Source organism: Arabidopsis thaliana, chromosome 5, assembly GCF_000001735.4.
Source record: "Arabidopsis thaliana chromosome 5, partial sequence".
Lineage (NCBI taxonomy): Eukaryota > Viridiplantae > Streptophyta > Magnoliopsida > Brassicales > Brassicaceae > Arabidopsis > Arabidopsis thaliana.
In genome coordinates this window covers 3315046-3339516 of record NC_003076.8, presented here as the reverse complement: position 1 = coordinate 3339516, position 24471 = coordinate 3315046, and the positions used below count along the sequence as shown (strand labels likewise).

Sequence of the window (24471 nt, the reverse complement as noted above, 5' to 3'; positions counted from 1 at the left end):
TTTGGCCCCTCTACCGTCCGTCAAATGACAAGTAACAAGAAACAGCAGTGAACCAACCGGTCCAACTGTTAATTTAGATTTTACCGGTCTATTTAGTTCGGTTTAAAACTATACCTTTTAGTTTCCTTTTTCACTCTTCTCTACAGATTTATTTTCCTCCAAAATATGAATCTTCAGTTGACTCTAATCTCCTTACTCTTCTTCACTTCCGCCATAGCTGAAACCTTCAAAAACCTCGATTCTCATCCACAGTTCCCTTGTAAACCTCCTCATTTTAGCTCTTATCCCTTCTGCAATGTCTCTTTATCCATAAAACAACGAGCAATTTCTCTCGTCTCCCTCCTCATGCTCCCAGAGAAGATAGGTCAGCTCTCAAACACAGCTGCTTCAGTACCCCGTCTCGGTATTCCTCCGTACGAGTGGTGGTCGGAGTCTTTACACGGACTCGCCGATAACGGTCCCGGAGTTTCCTTCAACGGTTCGATCTCCGCCGCTACTAGTTTTCCTCAGGTAATCGTATCTGCTGCATCTTTCAATAGAACGCTATGGTACGAGATTGGATCTGCTGTTGCGGTGGAAGGTCGGGCTATGTACAACGGTGGTCAAGCTGGGTTGACGTTTTGGGCTCCGAATATAAATGTGTTTAGGGATCCGAGATGGGGAAGAGGACAGGAGACTCCTGGTGAGGATCCGAAGGTAGTTTCCGAGTATGGAGTTGAGTTCGTTAGAGGGTTTCAAGAGAAGAAGAAAAGGAAGGTTTTGAAAAGAAGATTTAGTGATGATGTTGATGATGATCGTCATGATGATGATGCTGATGGGAAGCTCATGTTATCTGCTTGTTGTAAGCATTTCACTGCCTATGATTTGGAAAAATGGGGGAATTTCACTAGATACGACTTCAATGCTGTGGTAAGACTAAGAACTCTTTTCTTCACTATGTGTAGCTTGTGTATCAACTTCAATTGGATTTTAATTGAGAACTCTCAGGTTTAGTGGATCAGGTTTGACCTAAAATAGAATTAAATCTATAGACTTTATTGAATGCACCTTTCTTTGGTGTTCATGAAACAGAATTTAACTAGTTATATTGCTTCTGGCTTTTGCATTATCTCCATGGTTCTGTGTCGAACACTGAGTCTAGCTTACTCTGTATTAGTAGGTCACAGAACAGGACATGGAAGACACATATCAGCCCCCATTTGAGACTTGTATAAGAGATGGTAAAGCTAGCTGCTTGATGTGTTCATATAATGCAGTTAATGGGGTCCCTGCTTGTGCGCAAGGAGACTTATTACAAAAAGCTCGAGTTGAGTGGGGATTTGAAGGGTAAGTGAATCTTCAACAGGGAAGGAGAGAAAAACCTGATTTTTGTTTGTGATGCTTTGGTTCGGCCAATGAAAGATTTACCGGGGAGTCTTTTTCTTGTATCTGTGCAGGTACATTACATCAGACTGTGATGCTGTGGCAACTATTTTTGCGTACCAAGGATATACCAAGTCACCTGAGGAAGCTGTTGCTGATGCCATAAAAGCAGGTCCTTTTGAGTTCTTTTAACACTTGTTAACTTGTAAATAGGTTGTCTTAAAATGAAATCTGAGATTGTGAATTCATAGGGGTGGATATAAATTGTGGAACATACATGCTTCGGCACACACAATCTGCGATTGAGCAGGGGAAGGTGAGCGAAGAACTAGTAGACCGAGCTCTGCTAAATCTCTTTGCTGTTCAACTTCGTCTTGGACTTTTTGATGGTGATCCAAGAAGAGGACAGTACGGAAAGTTAGGATCAAATGACATTTGTAGCTCAGACCACAGAAAATTGGCACTGGAAGCAACAAGACAGGGTATCGTGCTCCTGAAAAATGATCACAAGTTGTTGCCTTTGAACAAAAACCATGTTTCTTCATTAGCAATCGTTGGTCCAATGGCGAATAATATAAGCAATATGGGCGGTACTTATACAGGTTCGGACTATCTATCTTCTTGTTATTTTCAAGCAGGCTAAATTTTTCTCCTCGCTGAAACAGTTTATAAATGTCATATTTGTAAAGGAAAGCCGTGTCAACGAAAGACTTTGTTCACGGAACTTCTGGAGTATGTGAAGAAGACATCTTATGCGTCTGGTTGCTCAGACGTGTCTTGTGATTCTGATACCGGATTTGGAGAAGCTGTGGCCATCGCCAAGGGAGCGGATTTTGTCATAGTAGTTGCAGGATTAGATCTCTCTCAAGAAACCGAGGATAAGGATCGAGTTAGTCTTTCTTTGCCTGGTAAACAGAAAGATCTTGTGTCTCATGTTGCTGCTGTGAGCAAAAAACCGGTGATTCTTGTTCTAACCGGTGGAGGACCAGTGGATGTAACGTTTGCTAAAAATGACCCGAGAATCGGAAGCATTATCTGGATTGGTTATCCAGGTGAAACTGGTGGACAAGCACTCGCTGAAATCATATTTGGAGACTTCAATCCAGGTTAGCCTATCGCAAATCAAAGCATCTTCTGTTCATCCCAGTTTATGAAATGCAGAAACTGAATACTAAAGCTTTTTGGTTGTATATGGTTTTGGTTTCGGTTCAAGTGTAGGTGGTAGATTACCGACAACGTGGTATCCGGAGTCATTCACGGATGTGGCAATGTCGGATATGCACATGAGAGCCAATTCATCTCGTGGATATCCAGGAAGAACGTACAGATTCTATACCGGACCTCAAGTTTACAGTTTTGGGACCGGTTTAAGCTACACGAAATTCGAGTACAAGATCTTATCAGCACCAATCAGACTTAGCTTATCGGAACTTCTTCCACAACAGTCTTCTCACAAGAAACAACTACAACATGGAGAAGAACTTCGATACTTACAGCTCGATGATGTGATTGTTAACTCTTGCGAATCTCTGCGGTTTAACGTTCGTGTTCATGTGAGCAATACCGGAGAAATCGACGGTAGTCATGTTGTGATGCTGTTTTCGAAAATGCCACCGGTTTTATCTGGTGTTCCGGAGAAGCAGCTGATTGGTTATGATCGTGTTCATGTTCGTTCCAATGAAATGATGGAAACAGTGTTCGTAATCGATCCTTGCAAGCAGCTAAGCGTAGCGAATGATGTCGGGAAGAGAGTGATTCCTCTGGGGAGTCATGTCTTGTTCTTGGGAGATTTACAACATTCTCTCTCTGTTGAATTCTAAAACACTGTAATCCGAAAAAATTTCATTACTGTTTATTTCCTTCTAGAATGATCTATATATATACTTTTGAAACTACAGAAACAACCAGGTCAGCTAAAGAGAGTGTGACACGCACGCAATTTTTCTGCGCGTGTGATTGTGGTAGAGATTAATCAACAGAGAAAAGTGAGCTGTCGTGGGTCCCACGATATATCAGGGAAATGGTCCCCACATCTGTTGTTGTGTTTGGGGATAGACGCAACATTTATTATTATTTACGGTTATGACCTCCTTTTTCCAGTATACAACCTGACACCTCATAATATGTGTTTTTAATCAAGGATCCGACGGCCCAGATTTTACCCAACTTCGTCAAATGTATATAAACAAAATTGCACTTATTTTCTCAATAATTGAGTCACTCTCACCTCCTTCCTTTGAAAAAAAAAAACTTGGATCGAGTCTCCTTCCTCTCTCTTCCTTCAAAGTTCTTGTTGATCTTGTTCAAGGAATCAAGGGCTTGCCAAGAAAAAAGATTAGATCCTTGAGAAATCTGGGGTATTTCCACAGTTCAGATTCATGCTTTACTGATGATTTCTTTTAAAGGGTATTTTCGTCATTTGAAAGGTTCGACGGTTGCCCCAGTTGGCTAATTCCTCCGGCTTTAAGAAAATAAAATAAAGTACATCGGTGTTTCTTGGCTGTCCTACCCCTTCAATTCCGGCGAGTTTGACCGCCGGTGTTTAGTCTCGAATAAAGTTCTTTGAATTATGAATTTGTATCTCTATCAATTAAATTGTGATGCATTTCTAAATTTATGATGAGATAGGAATATTTAATCTAACAAATGGACAGATTATTCAAGAAACTGCTGACCTAGCAAAAGTGAAAGCGAGAATATTAAGAATAAGTCTCAAAAAAAAAATTATGTCGAAAAGAAAAAGGAAAAATAACTGTGGGCCCATGTGAAACAGTTCAGACTCCGAAATTACCAATTTGCCTACATTTTGTTTAATTAAGAAAATCGCTAAGAGAAATAAAGCACGCACGAACCAACGGCTATGGAACGGTCACTGGATAAATTAACGAAATCTGAGCCGTCCACGTCAGATTACTCGGGCAGATGGATCGGGCAACGTCATTAAACAGATCTGAACCGTCAGATCTCGAATCAACGGTGAGGAGAAGCACTAAGCGTTTTAACGGGCAGATTTCAATGTCCTTTAAGAAGAGACGATGCCTCACCTTGTTTTTCCTCGTCCTCCTCTCCAAACAACAATCCCTTTCTTTTCTTCCGATCGCCGGAATTGTTTTTCCGGTGGCGTTAATTTCTCACTTCAACGTTTCTAAATTATACAAGGGTCAGATCAAAGGTCTGATTCCGGCGAAGGGAGAAAGAGATCATATCCCTCTGAAATGATCTTGTGCCCTTCGAGTTTTGTATGGCACCTGCGGTTTTGGCTAACCTAAACGAACCGTTGTTTCTGGGACAATGTGGCGCCGTTTTTATGAGGAAATACACAAACCAACCTCTTTCCGGTGATATCAATAATCCTCTTTTCAACCCTAACCCTAACCCTAACTCAATCTCCGCTTACGGGAACAATTCGAGCAAGCATTTCGATGATTCGTCAGCTTATGGAGACTACGTTTCCTTTGATCTTGATGGGTACACCTCGAATCAGCTCAGGGAGCTGAAGAAGCGTCTCAATTCGGAGCTCGAGGAAGTTCGGTTCCTGAGAGAACGGATCGAATCGGGTACGTTCGTGAGCGGCTCTGTTTATACTACTCAAGCTCGTAGCTTCGCTGGTGAAACGAATGACGTTGGAGTGAAGAAGACGAAGACGAAGAAGAAGAAAATTGGGCATGGGCAGAAGCGAAGCAATCCGTTTGCTACGGACGAGCCTAGCCTTAAGCGTCATGTGGCTTTGGATCTGATGTCTGAGAAGGTGTTGAAGAGTATGATGACGACATGTGGTCAGATCTTGGTGAAGCTGATGAAGCATAAATGGTCATGGGTCTTTTTAAATCCTGTTGATGTGGTAGGTTTAGGGCTTCATGACTATCATCGGATTGTGGACAAGCCTATGGATCTGGGTACGGTGAAGATGAATCTGGAAAAAGGTTTATATAGATCGCCGATTGATTTCGCTTCTGATGTTAGGTTGACTTTCACCAATGCGATGTCGTATAATCCAAAGGGTCAAGATGTTTATTTGATGGCTGAGAAGCTTCTGAGTCAATTTGACGTTTGGTTCAACCCTACATTGAAGAGATTCGAGGCTCAAGAGGTGAAAGTTATGGGATCATCGTCTCGTCCTGGACCTGAGGATAATCAAAGAGTGTGGAATCAGAATAATGTGGCGGAGAATGCAAGGAAAGGACCTGAACAGATTTCTATAGCTAAAAAGCTAGATTCAGTGAAGCCGCTACTACCTACATTGCCTCCTCCTCCAGTAATTGAGATAACACGTGACCCATCTCCTCCTCCTTCACCGGTTCAGCCACCACCACCACCATCACCACCTCCCCAGCCGGTTAACCAAGTGGAAGCATCACTTGAAGTGCGTGAAACGAATAAGGGAAGGAAAGGGAAGTTACCGAAACCGAAGGCTAAGGATCCAAACAAGCGGGAAATGACAATGGATGAAAAGGGAAAGCTTGGCGTGAATCTACAAGAATTGCCTCCTGAGAAGCTTGGACAGTTGATTCAGATTCTTAGGAAGAGGACAAGAGATTTGCCTCAAGACGGTGACGAAATAGAGTTGGATATTGAAGCTTTAGATAATGAGACTTTGTGGGAGCTTGATCGTTTTGTTACCAACTACAGAAAGATGGCAAGCAAGATCAAGCGACAAGGGTTTATCCAGAATGTGTCAACTCCACCAAGAAACATGGTAAAGCAAACTTCTGATCCATTTATCAAAATGCACACTTTGTTTCTGATTGGTTAGTACTGATCTTTGTCATTATCATCAGCCTCCGGTGACAGAAATGGGAAGTGCTGAGAAGAGAGGGAGGAAAGGAGGGGAAGCAGGAGAAGAGGATGTAGACATTGGAGAAGATATACCAGTTGAGGATTATCCATCAGTGGAGATTGAAAGGGATGGTACAGCTGCCGCTGCTAGTGGTGGCTCTAGTTCTTCTGGCAGCTTCAGTTCGAGTGGCAGTTCTTCTTCTAGTGGTAATATAGTCTTACCCTTTCATCTATTTCTCATTTAAATGTTTATCTTTTGCCAATGTTTAAACGGTTTTCGGTGTTTGACTCTATGCAGATTCAGAGTCAGGGAGTTCATCAGGAAGTGATTCGGATGCGGATAGTGTGCAGTCTCCATTTGTGGAAGCAAAAGAAGCCCCGTAATAATTGTTGACCGTACGTTGAAATATGCTTAACAACTCCAGGAGACTAGAATCGGAGAATTTGGGTGGAGGTGGAACCTTTGTGTAAATGGAAGGGAAAGGAAGGAAGGGAAACTCGAAAGAAAAGATTTTGAGTGTTAGGGAAACAGTAGATAGAGGAAAACATGTAAAGGGTAGTTAGTGAATTTCTAGGTTGAGCAAAGAGGTGGAAGTTTTCTGTCCTTTTCCTCTTTCAGATTAAGGTTCTTTAGATTATTGGTGACACCATGAACAGAGTGACTTAGTAAGAAAAGATCGAGAGGATCTAAGAAAAATGTAGTGGAGAATGTGAAAATGGTTCGAAGAAAAATATTATCTCTGTTCGTTTCGTTTATGAACCATTTTTTTTTTTACCAGCTGCACTTCTATGAGATGATTACTACAACACTTGAAGAAAGCATGCTCAGGAAACAAGCAAGGAAAAAGTTTAATTTTATTTAATGACATTAATAAACCCAAAGTTGAGTGTGAGAGTAGCAAAGGACATAATTAGTTCAAGCAGAAGCAGCCAAGAGTCCATTGTGTCTGAGCAGAGGCTCTGGGGAAGGTTCTCGTCCTCTGAACTCCACAAACACCTGTTCAATAGTTTACCATTACATTTGATCATTATAAGCTCTGGAAACAAACAACTTGGATTTATGATATGCAGAACCTATAGTATAAAAGGCAGAGAAGAGATTTTACTTTTAGAGGAGCTTTTCCTCCTCCCAGAGCAAGTATAGTGTTTCTGAATCTCTGTCCTGTTTCTTTGACAGCCTGTGTTTTGCAACCCACACAACACAGAGAGATGTTCAGAGTCTGGAAAATCGAATCAAAGCTTCAGTAAGTTTGTTTAGCAGCATATACCTTAATGTCATCCAACCCAGCATCTTCAAAAGCTGAAAACGCATCTGCAGACAAAACCTCCGCCCACTGCACGTTGTCCACAAAAGTGTATTTAGATATTTGACCAGCAGAGAACCATCGTGAATAGAACTGCTGCATCGGTGAATTATATAGAAACAAAAGAATATATTTTACCTTGTAACTGTAGTATCCAGCTGCATAACCACCTGACAAGACATGAGAAGGTGAACAAGTGAAACAAACTATCAAACGCACCTACGATAACTGCACATGACTAACGTTTACGGATGCGTTACAACAAAACGGGTTTAAGGATGTTACCTGCAAATATATGACTGAAGCTACAGAGGAATCTATCTTCAGGAAGTGGAGGGATCACTTGTGTTTTTATGGACACCCTTTGATCAACTTCGTAGATGGTCTCTGCCCCACCTGGCATGTATTTTGTGTGCAGCTCCAGATCAACTGTAGCAAACTTCAACTGGAACAACAAGAGCCAAATTTACTGAAATGTGTACAATCCGCTGAAGAAGAGAATCTTGCTTAGTACTACATATGAACATCTACAGTTTGATATAATGTACTGACCTGGCGAAGACTAAGGGACCCTGCACGGAATGTTCTTGCAGCCAGTAGCTTCTTGTATACATTCTCGGGAAGAGTTTCTCCTGTTTGATAATGCTTAGCAATGCTCATTAAGGTATCCCTGAAACCACATTCAGATAATGTTCATTATAAATTTACTAGTAAATGCCTCTACGCAGCACTGCAAAAGTATTTGTAAGAGGACAAAAATCACGGGGACCCAAACATTTGTAAATTAAATTCGGCAAGGCAGTTGAACCCAAGTACCTGTGGTAGCACCAGTTCTCCATAAACTGTGACGGTAATTCAACTGCATCCCACTCGATATTCCGGATACCAGCCACTAGCCCCTCATCCTCTTTGGTAAGCATATGCTGAAGAGCATGGCCAAATTCATGGAACACAGTCTCTACCTGTAAATCAGAATAATATTGTCATAAAGAACAAGGATCATGAGTCATTGACCATGCATGTAAGAGTTCTCCAAAAGCACCTAAAGTTTCAAGTATGGAAAGCTACATATAGGTCGAAAAGAGAAGTGGTCTATCTAGTGCTACTCCTAAAGATTGTAAAATTTCGTCATAGCATGGCCCTCCACGCCACCAATATGTAAAGTTCCATGAGTGAATACCAATCCACAATAGTCGAATAAATCAATAAAATTACACATGAAGTAAGTTTTCTCAGGTACCAATTTAACTTCTAGGGCAGGGAAAACTACATTTGGGGGCATGTGTACTCATAGTTTGTTACCAACTACCATACATACTCAGGCATTTACTTCCTTCACAATCAATATAGAATTTAAGATATTTTTTACCTCACGGAATGTCATAAGGCTTGGCTTGTCACCAACAGGTGGAGTTTGGTTGCAGACCATTTGAGCAACAGGGAGTCTAACGGAGGAACCCTTCTGGGCCATGACTCGGCTACGAGAAAAAACTTCATCCATCCAAGCGCCGTCTCTCTTTTCTGAAGGGCGAGAGTAGGGATCAAAGTAGAAATAAGCAGTTGGATTTCCAGAAGAATCTTTGACACAGTAGAACCTAACATCGCTGTTCCAGACCTTCACGGCAATAATATATAACATGTTAAAAAACATAATAGCATGATGGACATATACTGAAACACGACATATTAAGTTCCAGATTTTACCGGCGCTACACCGTCTGCTGGCACAACATCAATTCCAAATAGTGTCTTAGCTAGACCGAATAACGCATCCATAACCTTTGGCAATGAGAAGTAAGGTCGCAGTTCTTCCTACAAAATTACAAGCAGTGAGCAATAAGCGGCAAGGATTGTAAAACAATATACAATTGTATCACAAACTAAAGAATAAGGACGAGAACCTCATTAATATCGTATTTGGATTCACGAAGCCTCTCACTCCAGAAAGTGATGTCCCAGTGAGTCAAACTGTCAGCCTCTGCAGCACCTTGGTTCTTCGCAAAACTCTTAAGGTCTTCTATGTCTAAGTCCATAACACATGTAAAATTAATTATAATCATGATTTTGGTTTGAAAGGCCGATACAAAAAAGCTATGAGGGAAACCGTTACATACTTTATTGGATAGAGAAATGCAGTAACAGCTCACTAGTTAAAGAACTATATGTTGATTTAAGTATTTTTCTCACTAGAAGTTACCTTGAACAGCCGGATCCCATGAAGCACTGCGAAGCTTTTCTAGTAGCTCATCTGCTTTCTCCACAGTAGCCATTTTCGTGGCCATGCTTACCTGGACAAGGAGAATGATATTAAATTTAAGCCCATGAGTAAAGGAGAGTAAGTTGACTTAGTAGACTATAATACCTCAGCATAATTTCTGTAACCAAGAAGCTTAGCCTTTTCCAGTCGAAGCTTCAAGATTTGGTCGATAATTGCTGTATTATCTAAATCACCCGAAGAGGCACGGGATAAGTAAGCACGGTAGACTTCCTCGCGCAGAGCTCGGTTTTTGGCATGTTGCATAACGGGAAGATAACTAGGAGCATCGAGTGTAATGAGCCATGGTCCAGTGTCAGCAGTTGCAGTTTCATGGCCCTTGGGTCATATATATTAAGACGAATCAACAACTTAAAAACCCAATGTAAATCAACATGAAACTTTATAAATCTTTCAGATATTATACCTTGGAAACAGCTGCTTGTGCGAACAATCCAAGTGCAGATGGTGGCAACCCCTCAATCTCTTTCTTGTCTGTTATCAACTTTTCAAACTTCTTTGTAGCGTCCAAAACATTCTCAGAAAACTTATGAGAAAGTTTTTCAAGTTCCTATAGTGGACAAGGGCAAATCAAGTAAGCAGATCATATTACTAATTACACAGAAGTAATGCGTGTGGACTCATGGAGCTGACATTTATTCGTCAAGAGTTATAGAATAAACCTGTTCAATTTTGTTAAATTCTTCCCTCTTATCATCTTCAAGAGCAATACCACTCAGAACCGCCTCCTTTATTTGGGCTGAAAACACATGGAAACTATATTAGCACATATCTCTGAGCATTGAAAATATAAAACGATTCCTCTTATACAAAAAAAAACTGGAAAGGAAAGAACAAATTGTGTTCCTTCTTATGCTCCGATTATAATTACTTGCCTTCAACTAATCGTTGACGAGCTTCGCTCAATGAATTCCAGTCTGGAGATTCTCGAATAGCCTTAAATGCATTGTAAATGGGTTTGCTCTGTCCCAACCTGAGCTGGAACTTCACCTTCTCCGGCTGTAGAGTGTAGATGAAAGTATTGTTAGGAAAACAAGAAAACGAATCCTAATCCACTGAATAAACAAACAAAAACTTAGAGCTCCCTTTGACTGAATCCATAATTTTCATGAATATCAATTTAACAGTGATGTACATGTTTGATGACAATCAAACAAATGTCGACACCAATAAGTAGATTTGAATTTGAATTAAACCAGTCATGAGCAGAGAAAAACTTGGCAATACAAATAAAAATCTACCTGAACTTCTTCAATGGCAGCACGAAGCTCAGGTGTGTCCTTGACAGCCTTAAGATGATTGATCATTCCCCAAACAACAGATAACCGATCAATAATCTTCTCTAATGGCTCCACTAGTTTTGGCCATGAAGGCTCTACAGCTTTTTCTAGCTGCTCCAATTCAGCTTCCTGGAAGAAAAAATCGTTTCACACAAATGGCAATAGCTAATATATGCAACATTTTACTAATCTGTTCATAGGATCATAGAAACAATACACAAGTCCAATAGAAGAAGAAGAAAAACAACAATGATCGGGATGATAAAGAAAGAGAAACGTACGAGCTGCTGCAACAGAGCACGAATCCCAGGTCTGACATGGTGAGCATCAACGGAGTCAAACGGAGGGAAGTCAAAATTCTGCAATAGAGGATTCGAGGAGAGAGTATCTTCAGAAGCCATTGATTGAGATTGACGAGAAAGAGAATGAGAAGCGGCGGTAGTGGAAGTGAATCTGAGGGAAGCCAGATGGGGCAATAATGTGACTTAAGGGAAACTTGAGGGACGAAAATGATAATAATAGAAACTTGCGTTTCGTTAATGCTAAAGGATAATTTTGTCAAATCATAAATTCTATCATTCTGAGTTTTTTTTGAACCGGGCTTGGAGATTTTTCAGGTAGTTCGTTGGGTTGGTTTAAGGACATGCTCACCAAGTGTTCGACGAAAATGAAGATAACTGGATAAGTCATAGAAAGTTTATTGTTTTCTGAATGGCCATGATCCAGGGTTACAAATATTTAAATAAGTTCCTACTTTTTTCTTAATGATTTCACATCGTTTTCAAAGATAATTTTGTTTTTGTATCTGGGTTTGTTCTTGCACGTAGGATAAGATCATATACAATTGTTTATCACATTCCTCTCATGATAACAGATAGACTTAGTTGACTACTTTTAAGGTTGATGCTAATTAGTTTTATCTGAGGTTGAGCTGGCTATCTTATTTTTCTAATCCTAGGTTTGGCATTGACTTGATGGAAGTATATTCGCTTATAATGGTCTCTTGATGTGTATGTTTTTAATCGATTTCTTAAAAGAACAGATCTTTTGACCTTTTTTACTGTGCATTGACATGTTCTTGAGTTTGGTTCATCTGTGTTGATGATTAATCATGTCATGTTCAAATAACTAATCGTGGTTGTGAATAAACTTGTTCTGTGGAAAATATCAGTGTTACATGGACTTTTTGATTGTGATTTCTTATTTTTGAAGTCTATAAAGTTTGACTCTGCTTGTTCACCCATTGGCTTGAGGAAAAAATAAGTCTTCTCTTTGATATACTTGAGTTCCTTTGTGATTATCATAAGCTGTCTTACAATTTAGGATGAGTATCAAACATGTCTTCCTCATTTTTCTAATCTGTTATAAGCAATCAATACAGAGATATGATCTGTTTACTCTTAGGGTCAACTATATGGTGACTTTTATGGTTGTTTATCAAAAAATTTAATTCCTGTGATAGCTTGGATCACGCTCTCAAATGATTTCATTCTTATAATCAAGGTTTAGTCATTGACTTGCTGATAAATATACATATCAGTTGCACCAATTTTGTCTCTTGAGCTAATTGTTGTTTCTGCCTGCAAATGGCCAACTCAATTCTGTTATTTTCCTTTGTTTTGGTTCTCCCTTTTGTCTGTTCAGTTCAATTTAACATATCTCGTTTTGGATCAGATGTTTCTGAAATAGCATACCAAGGAGATGCAAGAGCAAATGGGGCTGTTGAGCTTACCAACATTGACTACACATGCCGTGCCGGTTGGGCTACTTATGGTAAGCAGGTTCCTTTATGGAATCCAGGTACCAGTAAGCCTTCGGATTTTAGTACGCGTTTCTCCTTCAGAATTGATACCCGTAATGTTGGGTATGGTAATTACGGTCATGGGTTTGCTTTCTTTCTAGCTCCAGCGAGAATCCAATTGCCTCCCAACTCAGCTGGTGGTTTCTTGGGTCTATTCAATGGAACCAATAATCAGTCTTCTGCTTTCCCACTTGTTTATGTCGAGTTCGACACATTTACTAATCCAGAATGGGATCCTCTCGATGTCAAATCCCATGTAGGAATCAACAACAACTCTCTTGTTTCTTCTAACTACACTTCTTGGAATGCAACGTCACACAACCAAGATATAGGCCGTGTCCTGATATTCTATGATTCCGCTAGAAGAAACTTGAGTGTCTCTTGGACTTACGACTTAACATCTGATCCTCTGGAGAATTCAAGCCTATCTTACATCATTGATCTCTCAAAGGTACTGCCATCAGAAGTTACAATTGGGTTTTCTGCGACATCTGGAGGGGTCACCGAGGGAAATAGACTTCTGTCATGGGAGTTCAGTTCAAGCCTGGAGCTAATAGATATAAAGAAAAGTCAGAATGACAAGAAGGGGATGATAATTGGTATTTCAGTTTCTGGGTTCGTTTTGCTGACCTTTTTTATTACCTCGCTCATCGTCTTCTTGAAACGGAAGCAGCAGAAGAAGAAAGCAGAGGAGACAGAAAACTTAACATCGATAAATGAAGATCTCGAAAGAGGAGCAGGACCAAGAAAGTTTACTTATAAAGATCTTGCATCAGCTGCAAACAATTTCGCAGATGATAGGAAGCTAGGGGAAGGAGGGTTTGGAGCGGTTTATAGAGGGTACTTAAACAGCTTAGATATGATGGTTGCGATAAAGAAGTTTGCGGGTGGGTCTAAGCAGGGAAAAAGAGAGTTCGTAACCGAAGTAAAGATAATCAGCAGTTTGAGACATCGAAACCTTGTGCAACTCATTGGTTGGTGCCATGAGAAAGATGAGTTTCTAATGATATACGAGTTCATGCCAAATGGTAGCCTTGACGCCCATCTATTTGGTAAAAAGCCGCATCTCGCTTGGCATGTGAGATGCAAAATAACTCTCGGTCTCGCCTCTGCACTGCTTTATCTTCACGAGGAGTGGGAGCAGTGTGTTGTACACAGAGACATCAAGGCGAGTAATGTGATGCTCGACTCCAATTTCAATGCCAAGCTTGGTGATTTCGGGTTGGCTAGATTGATGGACCACGAGCTAGGTCCACAGACTACAGGGTTAGCAGGAACATTTGGTTACATGGCTCCTGAATACATAAGCACCGGAAGGGCGAGCAAAGAATCTGATGTGTATAGCTTTGGAGTGGTTACATTAGAGATTGTTACAGGAAGAAAATCTGTGGATCGAAGACAAGGAAGAGTAGAGCCTGTAACAAACCTTGTAGAGAAAATGTGGGACCTTTATGGAAAAGGAGAAGTTATTACAGCTATCGACGAGAAACTCAGGATCGGTGGTTTCGATGAGAAACAAGCAGAATGTCTCATGATTGTAGGATTATGGTGTGCTCATCCTGATGTAAACACGAGGCCTTCAATAAAACAAGCAATCCAAGTCTTGAATCTTGAAGCACCAGTGCCTCATCTTCCGACCAAAATGCCTGTCGCAACATATCATGTATCCTCTTCGAATACTACATCGGTAAGCTCTGGTGGAGCTACGGTAACGTTTTCAAGTGCTCAACATGGTCGTTGAGCAGATCCCTTGTTGCTGTGTGTAATATAGCCTTTTTCTTACTCTTGTTTCTTGTGTGTGCGTGTGTGTGTTTCACTGTTTGTACTCGGTCCTTGTGCTAAAAAATGACAAGGTCTTATTTTCAGTTTTTCTGGTGTCTCGACTCTTTTGGGCTGGGCTAATGGGCTTATAAAACTTTTTTTGATAAAAGGATACAAAATAAACGCGTCAGGTAGGGGTCGAACCTACGACCTTCTGCTTAGGAAACAGACGCTCTATCCACTGAGCTACAGACGCTTCTTTGGGAGTTAGAATCATAATATTAATAATGAAGAATAAATGTCAATAGCATTGAGCCATTGAGAAAATCGGTTGAACTGACTTCTCTAACTGAAAATTCACATTGGTGAGTTTGGTGGCGATTTAATTTTTGGGCGTATATTATTTTTTAGAAAATTAAGATAGAAATTAATGGTTGTGGTAGTATATATTAACGGGTTTAGTTCACCAACTAACACAATTAATCTTCCCTACTTACACTGCGATCGTTTGTTTTTATCTAGTTCTAAATTACTAGAACTAGTTTACTTCAGACAACAAACTTTATAAGTAGAAAACCGAGTCATTGTAGATTATTATATTTGTAATTTACTTAATGATGTTACCATGAAAACTATAAGTAGTATATATAAGAATTTTCTTTTGCGTATGGACTATATACGTCTGAGAAACAAAACCTAACTGTTACTAATGGAGTTTCAATGTAATGAATTGAGTTTGGACTTTGGCGTTTTGAGATAGACAAGTACTAAACATTTCACTTGGGTTTGTCTCACGGAAAGGTGGTTGATTTTAATGCCTTCGGGTGATAACTCTTTTTTTTTTCTCCACGCCTTAGGTGATGGTAAACTCATAAAGTCATTTTAATCCTCGAAAATTAAGGATCTATCCACGCCTCATATTATAAAGTAAGATTTGTGTTTATTATGGCATCCCATATGGCCATTGGTGCAAGTTTGAGGTGGGTCCAAATTGTCACGCATGAAAAATTGACAATGGTTACGTTGAGAAAGAAAACTACTAAAATAGTAGTATAGTTTATTCGTAAACCAAAACAATTGTAGCCATCATTACGAATGGATAGCTCTTGTTATTAACTTTCAAATAACAGGGATTATGTAGTAGAAACTTGTTTTTTTGTATTAGTATTATGGCTCGAAAGTGATAGTATTTGTGAATACAAATATTCTAGTAATAGTTGAATATTAAAAAATCATATCAATGATACGATGGCTTAATTTTGTAGTCAAATTTGTCTGCCATATGTTTCCTCTCTTTATGCCGCCACGAAAAAATTGAAAATATAAAGAAGAAGAAACAGACAGCACACTCACAATTTGTCGAATTTTTAACTAATGATTTTGTCAACTTCTATAAGTGCAAATCCATATTTTTTATTCCTTGGTTATAGAATTTTATTTAACTTTTACTAATTTTCGTTGTTTTAATAATTTTAAATCATACTAGCAAAAAATGTCATCCAAAATTAACTAAAACCTAATGTTCCGACACTTTCAATCTCATTCTACATGTAAACAAAAAGCTCAAAAATGTAAGAAAAAAATAACAAGGTTTGCTAAATTAGAAGAGCTATTTAATATCACATGCGCTATTTAATTTTCTTTTTTAATCACGAATCACGAATTAGCTATTTTGCGGAGAATAGAATTTGAGTGAAATATAATCATAACAAAATCCCTTTAATATTAACTCTCAATTCATTACAAGCAAAGGTGATGTCTTATTTTATATGACGAAAATGCCCACAAACCAGCCAGATATATCAACCGTTTGAGTTCTTTACATCGTAAATGCGTTAGTTACGGCAACAATCTCTAATCCTTTCATCTTCCTCAAAATTATTAAAATCATAGGACTACTAATTTAGAAACAAGAAATTACAAAAAACAAAACAAGAAAAACAAAACTTGACTTGACTTGCAGTTGAAAGTAAAAAATAAAAACAAAAGTTGAATTGCTACGGTGGAGTTGTATAAATATAGCAGAGATTCCAATCCATCTCCACTCAGCAAAAGCTGACTCTTCTTCTAACTTTCTATTTCTTCCAAGAATAACAAACTTTTTTCTCATAAGAAACAAAACAAGAATTCTACAAAACTTCTCATTAAACCTCTGTTTTCTTGTTTCTCTTCTGCTCTGTATTTTCGATAATTCTCTCTGTTTTGTATCCTTTCTTATTTTCTGTGAATCTGTTTTTTTATGGAAATTTAATTCAAAGGCTTATTAGAGGAAGAAAGAAAGAAAAAGAAAAAAAAACCCACTGGAGCTATGGCTGTTGAAGGTAAACCTAAACATAAAATTTGTTTGCTTTTTGTTAAGAAAGTGGGGGAAAAAAATAAAATCATTGATGCAAATTTATTTTCTGGGTTTATGAAAATTTACGCAGACATGTTATAGAACTGACTTTTTGTATTCCTTGTAACATTAACAGATAACAAGAACAGTGAAAGCAAAAATCATCAAGAGGTAGAGCTTCATAGGAACGACTTAGGCCTCGAAGATTCATCATCGCCAAGAGGTGTTCTCGGAATGGTTTCAGATTCCGACAACAGCAGCAGTAGTTGCAGCTCTTGTTCCTCTGATGATAAATCATCATCAACATCGTCACCATTTTCAAATACTACTAAAACCGTTTCGTCTTCTCACCATGGTCTTCAATGGAACAAAATGATTGAATCTATCAAGAAGAAGTCCATGAGACGATTCTCTGTCATTCCTCTTCTTGCAAGTTACGAACTCACCCGTAAAAACTTGCGTCGTAAGCAACCTAAGCTAACTCCCTCTGAGAGTGCTTTCACCTGTGAAGCCTTCTTTATGGCTAAACCCTCTTGGAGAAACTTCACTTACGAAGAGCTCGCTGTAGCCACCGATTATTTCAATCCTGGTATACACAAAAACGCAAACCCTTCTTCAATAGATTTTGGATTGAGAAATTTGAGTTTTGGTTTTGTTTTTTTGTTAGAGAACATGATTGGTAAGGGAGGACATGCGGAGGTATACAAAGGGGTTTTGATTAATGGTGAGACGGTGGCGATTAAGAAGCTGATGAGTCACGCCAAGGAAGAAGAAGAAAGAGTGAGCGATTTCCTTTCAGAGCTCGGTATAATCGCACATGTAAACCACCCAAACGCAGCTAGGCTTCGCGGTTTCAGCAGTGATCGCGGTTTGCATTTTGTTCTTGAGTACGCTCCCTATGGCAGCCTCGCTTCTATGCTTTTTGGTATACTTAAAAGTCTCCTTCTTACTGAAAATCTTGTGTCTAGTACTTTTTTCTACAATGTTGTGATATTGTCTCTTTGATCTTTGTAGGATCAGAGGAATGTCTAGAGTGGAAGATAAGGTATAAAGTGGCTCTAGGTATAGCTGATGGTCTGAGTTATCTTCATAATGCTTGTCCAAGAAGGATCATTCACCGTGACATCAAAGCTTCTAACATATTGCTCAACCACGATTACGAAGCTCAGGTAAATGATCTTGACAAATGACAACATCTCTAAACATTTTCTTGGTATTTGGTTGGTTTGAGAACCATTTACATATTGTACATTTTCTCAATTCAGATTTCAGATTTCGGACTTGCAAAATGGCTCCCAGAGAACTGGCCTCACCATGTTGTATTCCCCATTGAAGGAACATTCGGGTAAAAGAGAGAAAGCTTTGTAACTATCCATGAACAGCTTTGCTGATCAAAACTATAGGTTTCATTGGGTTTTTTCTCCCTTTAGATATCTAGCTCCAGAGTATTTCATGCACGGCATTGTTGATGAGAAGATTGATGTGTTTGCCTTTGGAGTATTGCTTCTAGAGATCATAACCAGTCGCCGAGCTGTTGATACAGCAAGCAGGCAGAGCATTGTTGCATGGGTAAATGCATCAGTGACTCTTTATTGAGACTCATCAAAAGTTCAGCTTGAGATCTTTTGTTTACCTTATTGATTTGGTTATACAGGCAAAACCTTTTCTTGAGAAAAATAGCATGGAGGACATTGTGGATCCTCGGCTAGGAAATATGTTTAATCCAACAGAGATGCAACGAGTGATGCTAACAGCTTCAATGTGTGTACATCATATTGCCGCAATGCGACCTGACATGACTCGGGTATAGTACCTATTCTTCCCATGTTCATAGAGCCAAAACAGATCTTTGGTATCGGTTTTGATGTGAATTCTTTGTGCAGTTGGTGCAGCTGTTACGTGGAGAAGACGGACCAGCTGAGCTACAGCAGAAGGCAGGTGAAAGAACAATGAGCGTGAACGCTTGTGATCTACAAGATCACACCTCTTCCTCATACCTCAACGAACTCCGCCGCCATAGGCAACTCTTAATGGAGTGAGTAGAAGCAATAACATCAACTTAAAGAACTGTTTATCAACCTCTTTCTTTTTAGATTTTTATTTTCTTGACTTGAGTTTTGCTTGTTATTCTCCATTGGTTGCTTTTTTTTCTTGTCCAACCAAACTGTGAATATCTTCAACTTGTGTCTCTCTGTTGCTTCTACTGAACTTTGTTAGTCTCAACCTCTCGGTAGAGTTGTCAATTTGTTACCAATGAGCTCACAAGTAGATAGATATCAAACAAATAGCAACACAGAACTTTCTGAAGATAATTTTTTCATAAATGGAAACAGAGTACACTGCGGATAAGCTGATAGCCTTATACATACAAGATACAAAAGAAACCATCCCCCCTAATTCCCAAAAACTACCATTTTTCTCCACCGAGTTTAGGTTTAATACATTCTTCCACATTTCCAACCCCCAACTACTCCTGCCTAAACAACAACAGTTAATCAAAAACAAAAGTGAGATTTTTAAGATTCTTCTAGTCAGCTTATGTGTTAGCCAGAATCAAGAAGTTGTGTCTCTTATAACGATAAAAACTTGACTCAATCAACTTATATGATTGGTTTTAGTAAGACTGATTAGGCCAGAGGAAGAACTCAGCCGGATTTGGTGCCATAAGTCCCATTGTTCCCTGAACGTTGGAGTTGTTGTTAGACCCGGTCGAGTCAGAAGCTGCATTCGCCGGAAAATGCTGGAAGAAGTTCTGTTGCTGCTGCTGCTGTTGGTGTTGCTGTTGTTGTTGGTGGTGGTGGTAAAGAGCAGCTGCTTCAAAAGGGATTCCACAAGGAATGATCTGTTGAGACTGAACTGCTGAATTAGGACAGAGAGCGAAGTTAATGCTACTGTGATTAGGAGATGACTGAAGCTGAAGCTGTTGTTGTTGTTGTTGTTGCTGGAAATGGTGAAGTTGATGATGACCGAGGATTGGTTTCTGCTCTGATGAAGCAGCAGCTTCCAAAGAGAGCTTAAGACGTTTAGCTGCACCACCGATGGGAAGTGCACTCTTCATGATGGCTTCAACGTCGTAACGGTTCATCTCAAAGTTAGTTACAGCGTTTATTCCTCTGAATTTGATTGCTGCTATGTCATACGCTTCAGCTGCTTCCTCTTCCGTTGCTACAACAACAACACCAGGACTAACTAATTAACCACAGACAATGATTGTTAAATTAGCTAGACCAAGTTTGAAGATTTTACATACCAAAGGTTCCAAGGTAAAGATCTTTGTTCCCAGCAACTCGGCCAATCCTTGCTTGCCAACGTCCTTGTTGATGATGCCTTGTAACACCTCGGTATATCGAAGCTCCTCTAGAGAAACCGCTACTCTTCCTGTGTTATATCAGTTTTTAAACTCTGGTTACCATCAAAGAAACATAATATAAAACCATTGATAAGATTTTAAAGAGTTTTTGCTTTTGGACTTACCTCCTGAGGGAGGCAATGAACTCTTGCTTGGTCATGTGCTTCATTTCCTCCACTTCTTTCGAGTAATTCGTAATCTAAATATCATTAGAACGGATTAGGAAAAGATTGAACAAGTTATATAAACTACTAATGGATACAGAGAAAGAAGGTACTTACAGGGAAATTGGTGGTAGCAGTAGCATTCCAGTATTTCAGAGCTGCTAAATCGTAAGCTCGAGCTGCCTTATCTTCTTTGTCATATCCACCTGAATCATTAACAAAGTTAGACACCACAGATACATATTCAACATTATTCACATGCTGACTGATTAAGATATTTGTTCTTACCCAAGTATACTGTTGATTTTAAGCAGAGCCAAAATGCATCCCCATATCAAGTAGCACATGCCAAAAAAAGAGTAGAAGACTTAGCCAAAGCGATGATTAGAAACAATTATGTTATGCAAGAAATAATGCAGAGCATGTTTAAGGCAGATTAGTTATCATCCATTATATTAAGTTCTAAGAATGTTTTTGAATATTGATAGCAGTCTAGTAATCAGAAAGCAAAAGTGATAGAATTTGAAACAAAACAACAAAATAAAACACGAAAAGAGGTTGGATGTGGTCAAAGCCTAGATCCCCACTCTTGTGTTGTGGTGGTACTGGTAGCCTAAAGCAAAAAATATATAAAATTAAAGCAAAAGCCACTGAGAATATTCAGACTTTGCTTTGTTGATGTGAACACTACACATAAATCATTCTGACACCTTATGGACACAGAAGAAACACTACCACCCATCTCTGAAAACTTACATTATTAATTTCAAATTCCTCATCTATACACACTATATTTTGTATTCAAAATCAATCTCTAATCAACCTAAGTACTCTCTACTACCCCCTATAAGCTAAAACTGAAGAAAACAGTCCAATGGTCTCACATCACATGCCTGCATAACGTCAAATCATATATATATGCTAACACTTACAGAGATATATAGGTGAAGAGAAATGTAGGATTAGAGGGTCAAAGTGGGTCCAAAAACATGTCAATCAAAGAAACAGAGATTACATCATATAGGCAATGCCATGGGACCCCATCTAATGTACCTTTAGGCTTTAGTATGTGTAAGAGTGTGAAATGAAAGGAAAAGAAAAATGTAATAAAGACAAAGGAACAAAATGGCGGCACCCTTCTGCTAAATATATGAAAAATCAACAACAAACAACAACAACTAATATTTTATTTATGTCTTTTCCATTTTTTCCATAATCCTGACTCAAAAGTATTGTCAAGTTAAAAAAAACTTTGGCTCCCCCTTCACAAATGCAAAAAATCACCCAAAGTTCTATCAATCATCATATAAAGATATAGACAGATCAATAGAATAAAGAAAAAGGTAAAGCTTCTTTTGAATCTTGCATTCAATTTTCCTTTGACAAATCCTTTGTCCTATACTTCACTCTACTTACTTCTAAACCCCACTTAATAATAAGAAGAGACATGAAAAACCCAAGCTTCTTCTAACCACAAAACCTCATATAATTCACAAGAAAAACATTAAGCCTAAACAACAAAAAACAAAGTAATAGTGAATCATCAAATACATATAAGAAATTCGAAAACTGAATGGAAAATATATACCTTGACGTCCCTTCCTGGCCTGACCTTCTCTCCTACAGCTATTATCCCATAGATGTGCTTCATATCTTCCCGTCCATCTATGTCTACATCAATCAAATATTTACATTAATACTTACACTTAGAACAAAACAAAAACCAAAACTTCAATAGTAATAGTATTGAAGTCTTTGACCTTTAGTCAATGGCAAATCACAAAACAGTACTTAATTAATTCCTAATCACAACTTATTGGATTCTTAATTATATACTTACCGAGTAACACCTCTGTAAATCGAAGTCCTTTGACCAAACGTATCAGCAATCTTCTTATTAGAACAATCTGATGTTTCCACAGCCACAACAGCCTTCTCCTTCTCAGAATCTGTCTTCTCGTTGTCATTGTTGTTGTTGTTGTTGATTCTCTCACCATTGTTATTGCCTCGGTAATGATTATCATTATCATTCCGGTGATTAGTATTGTTATTGACGTTAACACCAAGTGACAAAGCTCCGGTAGATCCACCGTGAAACCCTAGCTCCGGACCAGAAGATTCAACCACGTGTCCCAAATAGTCTCCAGCAAGATGAGTCCTTCCGATAGAAGCAGAGTCATCGACCTCTGAACCGGAGTTAGTAGAGAAAGCGGATTGAAAACCGGCCATGGTTTTGAAATCGTGGTGATCGGAGTAAAAGCCGGTTTGGTTATGGTGGTGACGTGGATCGTAGATTTGAGTGAGGGAAGAGTCTTGTGTGTCGGTTTGACTGTTGTCGGAGTAACGAACGATAGAAGAAGAGTCACCGAGAAAATCTTCGAGCTTTGGGATGTGATTCTGAGAATGATGAGATTGTGGGTCTACGAATGTTGTTAAGATTGTTGAATCCGCCATTGAAGCTGCTGCTGCTAACTGAGCTTCTTCTTTGAAAAACTCCTGAGGTTTTTGGTTTGACCAACCTTTGAAAAACAAAAACAAAAAACATCATCATTAGTTCTTCATCACCAAGAACAAGTTATTTTCCGGGAAAATGAAGGAAAACGAGAAAAAGATTAATACTTTGAGTTTCATGACGGAGAAAGTACATGGATTTAGATACCCAGAAGATTAACAACAACGAAAATATCGAAAAATCAAAGAAGAGAGATCACGAGAAGATATAAAAATTAGATTTTGTTTTTTTTTTTGGGTTTGCCTCTCTTGGGAAAGAGACAAAGTCAGAGAGAAAACACGAGGGAGGCTGAGTTAAGCATAACTCGGTTATAGAGGATAAGCTACGAAGTCGGTTAGTACTCAATCAGAGAGGCTTTAGTTACACGAGCATGTACTGTTGAGACCACAATCATTCGTATGTGTCGTACAAAGAAAAAAAGAAGAGAAAATTTGGTTGGAGAGAGAAGAAGAAAGAAAAGGGTACCATAGAAATTATCGAGGAGATAAGGAGAGGAGGAAGCGGCGGAAGAAGCGTCATAGGAGACAAACTGAGACTGATCAGATGACCTCAACATCTCCATTGGTGACAGAGAAAACGTTAACCAGTTCGTCATCGGAGCCATCATAAACTTTCTTATAAAAACAATTTTACTTTTTCTCTCTCTTGTTTGTTGTTTGTTCTTCTTCTTTGGTAAACCCTTTGCTGAGCCTGAGATTATATTTTAAAGTAAAAATTATTAGGAGAGGAAAAAAAGAGAATGGGAACGCCTACAAAGTTCTAATGTGCAGAAAAGGACAAAGAAGATTTAAGAAGAAACCCAGAAATAAAGGTTTGTCTTTTTTTTCTTTCTTTTTTTTTACTTTGTATAAATACAAACCTGATTAAGCGTTACACTATATTAGTACTTCTGCATTTGTGTGGTAACGAAGAAGAAGAAGAAGACTTGAGAAAACGATAATCACGAGGTTATTATCAGAAGAAGAAGATCTCTTTATCTACTTTGCATGTGTTTTGGAATAAAACAAAAGTTTCAAGGAGATCAAGAGAGCAAATGCATGTATACACACTGGTGTGTCTGAGATTTGAATGAAGGCTAAAAAGAAGCTGAAGCAGAGAAGCTCTTTAAGGAACGTCTCAGACGTATATTTATAAAGAAAATTAAATCGTTTATTTTATTTGTTTAAACTATAAAAAGATACAAAAGTTGCAGTAGAGAGAGAGAGAGAATGTGCATGTAGAGTAGAGAGAGAGAGTTAAAAAAAAAAAAGTAGAAGCGGTTTCTTCTGTGTCGTCCGGCGTAATACCGGAGGGGATTTTAGAGAGCGATGTACATTTTTACTTAGCTTTAACTTTTTGTCTTTGTTATGAGACGTATCTTACTTAATTCATTTTGTAATGTAATAACCAGTTACACAATTTGTCCGACACATGACCTTTGACTATCACTTAAGTTTTCAAAAACTATTTTGTACAATTGTGACTTAAATTTCTGGGAAAAAGAAGAATGTCACTTCAGTATAATTTCTAAACTCCAAATTTGTATTACTTAAAATTACTAATTTGGTTTGAA

The 24471-nt window shown here is 38.8% G+C and overlaps 6 protein-coding genes, 1 long non-coding RNA gene and 2 other non-coding genes across 16 annotated transcripts; 5 read left to right on the top strand and 4 right to left on the bottom strand.

Moving 5' to 3' along the window:
- The first annotated feature begins 132 nt into the window (after positions 1 to 132).
- Positions 133 to 3514, top strand: AT5G10560 (Glycosyl hydrolase family protein). The gene is made up of 6 exons (NM_121094.3): positions 133 to 909; positions 1160 to 1326; positions 1437 to 1534; positions 1614 to 1964; positions 2052 to 2468; positions 2581 to 3514. Exons 1-6 carry the CDS (start codon positions 166 to 168, stop codon positions 3180 to 3182), a joined length of 2379 nt encoding a protein of 792 aa, NP_196618.1. The 5' UTR covers positions 133 to 165; the 3' UTR covers positions 3183 to 3514.
- A 58-nt stretch (positions 3515 to 3572) lies between these two features.
- AT5G00360 lies at positions 3573 to 4120 on the top strand. The gene has a single exon (NR_144127.1). It is a non-coding gene; the product is annotated as an uncharacterized misc_RNA (transcript).
- Positions 4121 to 4545: 425 nt separating this feature from the next.
- Positions 4546 to 6886, bottom strand: AT5G01765. The gene is made up of 3 exons (NR_142543.1): positions 6437 to 6886; positions 6328 to 6345; positions 4546 to 4610 (listed from the first exon to the last, which is right to left on the bottom strand). It is a non-coding gene; the product is annotated as an other RNA (long non-coding RNA).
- AT5G10540 (Zincin-like metalloproteases family protein) lies at positions 4546 to 14705 on the bottom strand. Its single transcript, NM_121092.4, has 18 exons — positions 11279 to 14705; positions 10959 to 11126; positions 10593 to 10716; positions 10380 to 10456; positions 10124 to 10267; positions 9805 to 10035; positions 9640 to 9730; positions 9344 to 9465; positions 9147 to 9254; positions 8812 to 9057; positions 8259 to 8404; positions 7995 to 8112; positions 7728 to 7887; positions 7581 to 7612; positions 7407 to 7472; positions 7245 to 7316; positions 6428 to 7135; positions 4546 to 4610 (listed from the first exon to the last, which is right to left on the bottom strand). Exons 1-17 carry the CDS (start codon positions 11396 to 11398, stop codon positions 7055 to 7057), a joined length of 2106 nt encoding a protein of 701 aa, NP_568232.1. The 5' UTR covers positions 11399 to 14705; the 3' UTR covers positions 4546 to 4610; positions 6428 to 7054.
- Positions 4604 to 6522, top strand: GTE2 (global transcription factor group E2; the record flags this gene model as incomplete). Its single annotated transcript, NM_121093.2, has 3 exons — positions 4604 to 6058; positions 6141 to 6345; positions 6437 to 6522. The coding sequence occupies 3 exons, from the start codon at positions 4604 to 4606 to the stop codon at positions 6520 to 6522; spliced, it is 1746 nt and encodes a 581-aa protein (NP_196617.2).
- On the top strand, positions 11649 to 14693 carry AT5G10530 (Concanavalin A-like lectin protein kinase family protein). The gene has a single exon (NM_121091.2). The coding sequence runs from the start codon at positions 12584 to 12586 to the stop codon at positions 14537 to 14539; it is 1956 nt and encodes a 651-aa protein (NP_196615.1). The 5' UTR covers positions 11649 to 12583; the 3' UTR covers positions 14540 to 14693.
- A 37-nt stretch (positions 14706 to 14742) lies between the features above and the next one.
- AT5G10525 lies at positions 14743 to 14815 on the bottom strand. The gene has a single exon. It is a non-coding gene; the product is annotated as a tRNA-Arg (tRNA).
- A 1766-nt stretch (positions 14816 to 16581) lies between these two features.
- On the top strand, positions 16582 to 19647 carry RBK1 (ROP binding protein kinases 1). Of its 2 annotated transcripts, NM_121090.4 has the most exons (8): positions 16607 to 16880; positions 17031 to 17483; positions 17562 to 17819; positions 17909 to 18063; positions 18160 to 18239; positions 18325 to 18463; positions 18549 to 18698; positions 18778 to 19647. In NM_121090.4, the coding sequence occupies exons 1-8, from the start codon at positions 16868 to 16870 to the stop codon at positions 18931 to 18933; spliced, it is 1404 nt and encodes a 467-aa protein (NP_568231.1). In that variant the 5' UTR covers positions 16607 to 16867; the 3' UTR covers positions 18934 to 19647. The 2 variants fall into 2 exon arrangements, with proteins under 2 accessions (NP_001332648.1, NP_568231.1); NM_001343120.1 differs by having other exon boundaries at positions 16582 to 16880; positions 18325 to 18698; positions 18778 to 19147.
- AIL6 (AINTEGUMENTA-like 6) lies at positions 19194 to 24116 on the bottom strand (the record flags this gene model as incomplete). 7 transcript variants are annotated; one of them, NM_001343116.1, is made up of 9 exons in its annotated part: positions 19194 to 20059; positions 20145 to 20272; positions 20369 to 20442; positions 20525 to 20613; positions 20696 to 20704; positions 21996 to 22078; positions 22248 to 22926; positions 23385 to 23609; positions 23779 to 24116. In NM_001343116.1, 8 exons carry the CDS (start codon positions 23524 to 23526, stop codon positions 19509 to 19511), a joined length of 1755 nt encoding a protein of 584 aa, NP_001331270.1. The 7 variants fall into 7 exon arrangements, with proteins under 7 accessions (NP_001331270.1, NP_001331269.1, NP_196613.2 ...); NM_001343117.1 differs by having other exon boundaries at positions 19196 to 20059; positions 23027 to 23609; positions 23779 to 24017; NM_121089.3 differs by lacking the exon at positions 23779 to 24116 and having other exon boundaries at positions 19235 to 20059; positions 23385 to 23481.
- Between the last annotated feature and the right edge of the window lie 355 nt (positions 24117 to 24471).

Bases quoted from the DNA above. Each gene is read 5' to 3' on its own strand.
- AT5G10560 (NM_121094.3), top strand. From the start codon at position 166: ATGAATCTTCAGTTGACTCTAATCTCCTTACTCTTCTTCACTTCCGCC. The intron at 910-1,159 runs GTAAGACTAAGA...CTGTATTAGTAG, and splicing joins GATACGACTTCAATGCTGTG to GTCACAGAACAGGACATGGA. The intron at 1,327-1,436 runs GTAAGTGAATCT...GTATCTGTGCAG, and splicing joins GTTGAGTGGGGATTTGAAGG to GTACATTACATCAGACTGTG.
- AT5G10540 (NM_121092.4), bottom strand. From the start codon at position 11,398: ATGGCTTCTGAAGATACTCTCTCCTCGAATCCTCTATTGCAGAATTTT. The intron at 10,717-10,958 runs GTAGATTTTTAT...TACACTCTACAG, and splicing joins CTGCCATTGAAGAAGTTCAG to CCGGAGAAGGTGAAGTTCCA. The intron at 7,317-7,406 runs GTATATGCTGCT...TGCAAAACACAG, and splicing joins CTGGGTTGGATGACATTAAG to GCTGTCAAAGAAACAGGACA.
- AT5G10530 (NM_121091.2), top strand. From the start codon at position 12,584: ATGGCCAACTCAATTCTGTTATTTTCCTTTGTTTTGGTTCTCCCTTTT.
- RBK1 (NM_121090.4), top strand. The intron at 18,064-18,159 runs GTAAATGATCTT...TTCTCAATTCAG, and splicing joins ACCACGATTACGAAGCTCAG to ATTTCAGATTTCGGACTTGC. The intron at 18,464-18,548 runs GTAAATGCATCA...TTGGTTATACAG, and splicing joins GGCAGAGCATTGTTGCATGG to GCAAAACCTTTTCTTGAGAA.